The following is an 8321-nucleotide window of genomic DNA, read 5'->3' as shown; positions in this document are numbered from 1 at the left end:
TGTTGTGTGTTTATCTTGGGTGGGGGGGAGGAATCATCATGCATGAACTTTCCATTGGTGTGAAACTTAATATATGGATTTTGAATCTAAAGATGTACTTTTTTGATTTTGCCTTCAATCATAAACACTTACCAAGACAGCCATAAAATAATTTCAAGAAACCTTCAACTAACTTTCCCCTGCAGGTGAGAGCAAGAGGGATCTACACATATCAAATACTAGTCATGTCACTTAATGAATTCTGCCTTGGCTACACTGGAATGTTACTGTGAATTAAAGTAGAGGGTGAATTTAAAGTGCAAGAGATATTCCAGAATCACTCTGTGTGGATGCTATAGTTATTCAGTTGTGTAGACAAGCCCTTAGGCTAGCAGGACTTGAGCTACTGTACTAAAAATAGCAGTGTGGATGTTGTGGGTCAGGTGCTTGCTCAGGCTTTGTCTTACGAAAACCCCTGGGTCTGAGCTCAAGTGGCTAGCCTGAGTGTCTGCTGGAGCCATGAGGCACAGCAAATGTGCTCAATGAATCACTGATACTGCAGGCAAATAAACAGTGTCCCTGCCCTGAGGAGCAGTCTACATTAAACCGAATACACAATGAAAACTAAGGCCTTGGTTGATAAATTAGATAAGCAAGTGATGAGTGGATCAGTTTAGAGACCCAGTCTTATGAGGTTGCCTGTTGCAGCTTTGGAACGGTCTTCAAGGGGCCAGCAGTGGAACATTCTCAGTTGCAGATGTCACCGCAGTGTCTGGAACTTGATTGCTCTGGTGTGCTTCAGATTACGCTGTAAGATTTAGCAATTCAACAGTAAATGTTTTTGTTCTGCTGCCCAGTTAGGCCAGGTGTGTCCTGTATTTTATGAAGAATGAGCTGTTGTGATTTTTGGTGCTGTGATTCAATCATTATGTAAGATGCAGGCCAAAATGTTGAGCCAAAACAAATGCCTGATTTTCAGGGTTGTAGAATATCACTCCTTTTAATTCAATGAGAATTGTAGCTGATTATCACTTCTGAAAAAATGACCCACATATAGGTCAATGTGGATTTAGGTGCATAACTATTATGTTTTGATACTAGCAGCCGTGTTAGTCTGTATTCGCAAAAAAGAAAAGGAGTACTAGTGGCACCTTAGAGACTAACCAATTTATTTGAGCCTAAGCTTTTGTGAGCTACAGCCCACTCACTTCCTGCTGATGAAATGAGCTGTAGCTCACGAAAGCTTAGGCTCAAATAAATTGGTTAGTCTCTAAGGTGCCACAAGTCCTCCTTTTCTTTTTGCGACCTTCACCCAGGCGCTCTGAAGATGGGATTAAACTCTGGCAGCAGGAACTGCCTTTTATGTTGGCCCTGGCAGCACCTCGCCCAAGGGGACCCAGATCAATGACTAGGTGCAACTTTACACCAGCAACTGAAGACGGCTCCTATTGCTACAAAGTCAATTTCAGAGTAGCAGCCCTGTTAGTCTGTATTCGCAAAAAGAAAAGGAGGACTTGTGGCACCTTAGAGACTAACCAATTTATTTGAGCTCAGGAAAGCTCAGGCTCAGATAAATTGGTTAGTCTCTAAGGTGCCACAAGTCCTCCTTTTCTTTTTACAAAGTCAATATCTGCCTGAGTCAGCCCGTGAGCAGCGGCGCCCGGGTTTCCGAGGCAAGTGACCAGCAGCCTCGCCGCGGATAAGGGAGGAACCATCAGGGGCAGGGAGCGGCTCGCCCGCTTGTGCTCGTGCACGGGGCCCCCGCTGCCCTGGTCGGGGCCCCCGGGCCGGCCGCTGTGGCCGAGCCTCTCCGGGCGCGTTCCGCTGGGTTTCCTTGCCGCAGGCGGCCGCTGTCCGCCCGGCGCTGGAGCTGGGGAAGCTGCGGGGGCGGGGCCGCCCCCGGGAAACGGGCAGCTCCTGAGGCCTCGCCGGGGCGGCCGCAGGCCCCAGCCCCGCTCACTCGGGGTCAGGCCCCGCGCTCCCGGCATCTCTATAGCCACGAGCCCCGCCTCCTGGGCGGGTCTGCGCGTGACCCGGAACTGAACCTCGTGGTGCTTCCGGGGTCAGGCCGGCGCGATGGCGGCCGACACGCAGGTGAGTGCGGGGGGCTGGGCCCAGCCGTGGGGCTGGAGGCGGCTCCGGGAGAGGCGCTCCCGCGGGCCGGCCGTGGTGCGGGCTCCGCTCTGGGGCTGTCTGTCTCCGCGGCCCGGTTCCTCAGCTTGGCCGCGCTCGGGCGGCCGCGTCACGGGGAGGTGGCGGTGGCGGTGGCTCGCGGGAGCCGGCCCCTGTCAGCGGGAGAAGGGACGTGGCAGTCGCGTCAGCCCCGGCCCTCGCCGGGCGCCGACCCCCAGCCAGCCCGGCCGAGCGCGGGCCCAGCCCCGGGACAGGCCGAACGAGGCCGCGGGTCCCCGGCCGAGCTCGCGCCTGCCCCAGACAGCCTAGGCTCGCGGTGCGAGCCTGGCCCCGCCGCGGAGTCCGGCCCGGCTGCGCAGGGGATCGGAGCAGCCGCGCTGCCTCGCCCCGCGCGGGGAATGGGACGGGAGGCGTTTGTAGAGCGCGACTGTCGCGTCGTCTGTGTCCGTGCGAGATGGGAGTTGTCTGAGCCTCAAGAGCCGGCGGGACGAGCCTTTCTCTGCCGCTGGGCCAGGCTCGGCGGGGGCGAAGGTCGGGGTTGGCTCAGCGTTTAACATCAGTGTTAAAGAGGCCCTTATGACGTTGAAACTTGCTCAGTTTCCAGCAAAAACAATCTGCTCTGGGCACCACCCCAGCCACTGAGACTTTTTGTGGTTCTACAGTTGCCTTGTTGTATCTTTTAAACAAATGTTTCTGTTGCCCTCTAAAAACCTTCACACAAACAGTAGAGGACATTGACCCCTTTTGTAAGGAAACCAATGAAACTGACTATATGGAAATACCTATCAAAAGTATAAAGTGAAAAAATCGATAAATATTTTCTCTAGTTTTCCAGTTTCTTTGGTCTTGACTGGTACTTGGAATGTGAGTAGGTTTAAAAAAATTCAGTAAATGTTCATTTTAAGACAAAAAGGGCTGTCCCTAATACATTGAAAAAAATATGTATGTAATAAAAATGTATTCCAGTTTAATCACATAGGATATTGCAATAAGACTTGTGCATGTGATCACATGCATGTTCAGCTCTTTTTTAGGTGGAATCAGAACTGCTCCGATCCTATTATGTGTCTAACAGCTAATGAAGATTTATCAAGTGGTATGGATTTAGGCTTTAGGAACAGGAGAGTGAGTTCTGTCCATATTGCTGTGAAATTATAAATAGCTGTGATGTGCAGAAGAGTGACAACCATACAGTTCTTAGCTCATTTGTTACAATATTTTCCTCTTTTCTCTATATGCTTATGGTGATGCACTTTTCATTATTTTATGGAGGTTGCTTCAGAGAGCCCCTCCAAAGTCAGGTCTTATCTGGCTTGATATGTATGTTTAGACTTCACTTTTTCATGGACCTTTTTTCTTGTATAATTTACTAACACATGTTTGTCTATATACATCTTAATAAAAAGAACAAGCAGTGATGCATGAGACTTTTGCAAAGTGACTCCTCGTCACCGAAATGGTGTGAATGATAAAAACTGCTCATTCCCTAAGTTAGTGGATCAATTGGGAACAACTGGAATATAATGCAGATTTAAAATTATCCCAAGCCTCTGAAAACAGAGGTGTATTCCTTGTAAATGGCTGTCACACCTATATATGGTCAATCAGCATCAGTACCTACTAGACATCTTGGATTTATCTTTAACAATGGAAAGTTTTCTCTAAAATAGTTGCTCACATGTTCGTACCTTAACTGGTAGGCTGACAAACAGTTAATATTGATGACAACCATCTCTCAACAAATTCTGCAGGTTGCTAGCCAGATTTACCCTACCCTTTGCCCATCCTTGGAGAGAGGCACAAGGATTGGGATGGCTGAGTTGGAGGAAAGGGGAGGTAGGAATTTCCTGGAAATTTCAGTCAGCAATTTTGAGGGGTCTCTTGCACACGGACAAAAGCTTCATTGAGATCAATGGAGGCAGTTCATACTTCTCAAGAGCAAATCCTGCCATTTCCATGTATATGAAGGAACCTTTTATTACAAAACCAGTGGAGCTTTGCTTTGGAGGAGATGGATCAGGATTTGAGGAGTCCATGGAGGGGATGGAGTCCATGGAGGGCATGTGTTCCTGGGAGTGCAGGGCACAGTTCAGTTGGGCTCCCTGTGTGCCCCAGTATAACAGGGGCTTTGGATGGTGGATCAAGGCATCTCCACCTATGCTGTGGAGATACAGGCAGTATGGAGGCTATTCCAGCTTTGAAGTTGAAGTACTGTACATGAAGCATTTTAGGACTGCTCAGTCCGTGTGCTGGGTTGGGATTTTATATTTAGGTGGTTCTCATGCATCTACTGTTTCAGGTTGTCTGCAGGAAATTGACACTACATCAGTTGCTACTTGCCACCAGATGTGCCAAGCCCTGCTGTCAGCCTAGAACAAATTTTTTTTCATGCATGTTTTACAAAACTTTAATAATGTTTTAATATATTTAAAAATTAAGGAAACCGATTATTACTGGGTTTGGGATTTAAACATTCTCCTGCAGTGTTTTCAGTCCAGACATCACAACATGGTGCTAGTGCATGAAAAGTGAAACTGATTATACACCAAAGTGAAATTGAGTGGTCTAGTTCCACTTCTGAAGCTGGGTTAGGTGTAAAAAGTAAACAGACAGCATAAATGGTGAAAAGTAAATTACTGAAAGAAAACATTTAACAATCTAATTTCCACTTGTGTGGTAACATAGGAAAGAGTTTTTTTTATAAACAGGATGTGACTTTTTAAACCTGATAGACATTTCAGTTTAAAAGGAGACTAACCTACACAAACTCCATGAACATGTGACAGGTGTCTGTTAAGGTACAATGAAAAACCTTTCACTTGTTGTTCCTCTTACATAATTTCATAACAATTGACAATGTGAAATACTCAATATATGAAATTAAGCCTGCAGCATAGACTGTCTCATGGAGGAAGCTCCCCTTAAATGAGTGAGTGAGTGCAGTCTAGGGAGGGATCTCAAACTCAAATCACCATGGGGGCCATATGAGGACTAGTACATTGTCCTGAGGGCTGCATCTCTGACACTCACTGCCCGGCCCTGCCCCTGCCCCACCTCTTCCCGTTCCAACCTGTTCTCCAAAGTCCCCTTCCCCAAATCCCCGCCCCTGCCCCGCCTCTTCTCCGCTTCCTCCCCTGAGTATGGGGCTCCTCCCTCCTGGAAAAAGCTAAGCGCTGCCAAACAGTTGTTTGGCAGTGGGAAGTGCCTGGAGGTAGGCAGAGGAGCGGGGACGCAGGGAGCAGGGGGGAGGAGAGTGTGGCGGCCTGCAGGAAATAACTCCGGGGAGGGTGCGAGGAGCTTGGTGGGCCGCAGGAAATAACCCTGTGGGCTGTGTGTTTGAGACCCCTGGTCTAGGGGCTAAAGTGCACCACTGGAAAGCAAAAGATCTGCATTCTATTCTGTTGCAAATTTTTTAACCTTTAAAGTCACATGTACTAGGCAATTGATTTTTCCAGTTCCTTGAGTGATTCACATGAGACATTGCATTGTAAATATAGTCTGTCCACTTTATAAAAGGGTAATTGGAGACTAATGGTAGTGTATATTACTGAGTGAGGATGCAGTGCCACATAAGAAGGTTGAAAATCAGAGAAAGGTCATCCTACTGTATATATGAAAGAGATTTTGAATTATCAAACGAGTAGAGGAGCGTCACTTTGTATGAGACTCTAATGATTCTTTCTTTTCATGGATACAGGCAGGAGTTGTTGGCTTGCCAAGTACCATGGTGGTTTGGATGACTGTGTCTAACCACACCGGTCAGTTAGTAAGAGGAGTTGGCTGTCTGCAAAAGAGCATATTCTCCCTTCCCGGTGCTTCTGTTTGTTTTGGTTGTGCAGTCCATATGTTGATGGTGACAAGAGAGTGATAACTTTTTTTTGTATGAATGGCTGTTTTAGGTTTCTGATACACTGAAGAGGTTTGCTGTAAAAGTGACCACAGCCAGTGTGAAGGAGCGAAGAGAGATACTTAATGAACTGGGAAGATGTGTCACTGGGCAAGGTACTTGTATTTCATCTATTTAAAGCATTTGTTTGCTATTTCTTTCACAGAGAGTATGGAATGGGTTTAGGCATGTGCTAAAGCAGCGTCTCCCAAACTTCATTGGTTCACATACCACCTTCTGAAAAAAATCATGGAGTGAATGGATGAAACATCAAGCTCATGTACCATCAGTGGTCCATTTACCACAGTTTGGAAACCCCTGCAGTGCATTTCATTTTAAAAGACCAGTGAAATATTTGTCCCTTTTTTGAGACCTTAGGGCTGTAGGCATTGGACTATGTGCTTTCCCTTTAAGCAATTCTAACAATTGTGTGTTTGTGTCTGTATATATGTATACACAAGTACAAGGAGACATGAACCTTTAGCATGGCTTGCTGGTCCTGGAGATTTTGCCCGATTTTTCTGTTCTGCCCCTCTCCTCCTAAATAGCTCTAAACACCAACAGACCTTAATGTTATTCATAAGGAAAGACCACAGGCTCAGTTCAGTGGCAAAGACGCTCGGCCAGGTATATTGTTGACAAAGCACGGTACTAGTGTCCCATAGGAGCTACAGGTACGTTAACATGTATGCCTGCAACAAGGCAGCTGCTCAGTCCACGCACCAGGATGCAGTCCCCTCGGCAAGTACAAAGTTGCCTTTCCTATGCCTTTCCCCTTTTATACATTGATACAAACAAGTTACGTATTGCACTCCATATGGTTTTCGTTACTGTCCTGTACCTTGTGCCTGCTAGTTCAAACAAAACATCCCCATCCGTTATCTTGTCATCCCATCCTTTTCTTACGAGAGTCTGTGTGTTCCTGTCCCGTCTCCTAGGAATGTGTTTATGCCGTTATTTGAGAACACTGTACCATCCTCTCAGGTCAGGAGTGTGTTTACTTGGTGCGCTGCTATTTTGCCAAGGCCAGACCACTCTGGTTCATAGCCTTTGGTTATTTATTTATGCGTAGGATTCCAGCAAAGCCAAAAACGGGTATCTCAGATGAGAAGTGAAGATGTAAAGTGGTATTCCTGATTATTACATATTCCCATTGTAGAGGTGTCCTGGCAAATTTTTGTGAGATCAAATAAATTTTGCTGAGATGAAATTGCAGGAGTGATTTAAATTTAGTTTCTCCACTTTGTTTTAACATGTTGTGTAGTATAGTGTTGTTTTGTACTTTTAAACAGCTGCTGTGAACTACCCCAGAGGTGGCTGTTTTTCAGTGTTGACTGAAATGTTTCCTTTTTACATGAAGTTCATTGGAATCCTTTGAGGTGTAAAGGTGTTCTGTAAATGTGATGATAGTATTACTGGGCATGATAGCATGCCTCTTCTGAAAGGTGAATAAATAACTTCCAAAATGGTCCTGATCTAAGAGCAAGCAACCTATAGCTGATTACTCATCTGGGTCTGCCCTGTGGCATAACTCTGCCCCGCTGAGTCTGACCATAGTGAAAATGTATTCTCTACATTTGGAAAAAGGTAACTAAGAGGGTGATGAGGAAACATGCAGCAACAATTTTTGTATCTTGTTCAGCGTAGACATAAGAAAAGAGGACGAGGAATGAAAATATAAAGATTAAATCCTTCGGCAGATACTCATAAAATATTTGTGGACACTGAGATGCGGAGGGAGCCCTGTTTGATGCTGATGTCCAGTTGGTTTCACTCAAACTAGTGTTACCATATTTCATGTAGGAGGCTGGATCTTATATTATGCTTCTTGATTACAAAGCAAGCCTAGAAGTTTTAACTTGCTCTCTACAAATGATTAAGGACCTGATCCAGAGCTCATTGAAGTTGATGGAAAGACTTCCTTTGTATCTATGCACTCTATATCTGGTCCTAAGGTTGAATGTTTGTCTCAGCCATGGCTTTTAGGGTTTTTTGTATAAAATCATGCTCTTTATCACCCTGGTCAGTCTTTTACTAAATAAGACTCCTCCATGAATCATTACTGCAAATGTAGCTTTATATCTGTGCAGAGTAGTGGAGTATGGGATTTTCAAATGCTCTTAAATAATTTAAAATGCATTTATGATTGAAAATGAGGGTTTTTTTTGGTATGGTGGTGGGTTTTTTTAAAAAAAAAATACGATATTTATTTGACTTTTCTCACACTCTCCCATGGCAAACAATTTAATATTCAAGTATTGTGTGCTCTGATTTTTTTCCCCACTTCTAAAAATTGAAATTCTGATTCCCTTTTTTTTTTTGG

The 8321-nt window shown here is 45.4% G+C and overlaps 1 protein-coding gene across 1 annotated transcript in view; it reads left to right on the top strand.

The window, feature by feature from the left end:
• The first annotated feature begins 2013 nt into the window (after positions 1-2013).
• GCN1 (GCN1 activator of EIF2AK4) overlaps positions 2014-8321 on the top strand; it is a 61775-nt gene continuing 55467 nt past the window's right edge. The window contains exons 1-2 of the mRNA XM_084648875.1: positions 2014-2073; positions 6012-6114. Coding sequence (XP_084505001.1) covers positions 2056-2073; positions 6012-6114 — 121 coding nt within the window. The 5' untranslated portion in view covers positions 2014-2055. The remainder of the gene's footprint in view (positions 2074-6011; positions 6115-8321) is intronic.

Source organism: Lepidochelys olivacea (genome assembly GCF_965140295.1).
Source record: "Lepidochelys olivacea isolate rLepOli2 genome assembly, chromosome: 15".
NCBI lineage: Eukaryota > Metazoa > Chordata > Testudines > Cheloniidae > Lepidochelys > Lepidochelys olivacea.
The sequence above is the reverse complement of the archived record's forward strand: the minus strand, read 5'-3'. Positions and strand labels throughout refer to the sequence as shown.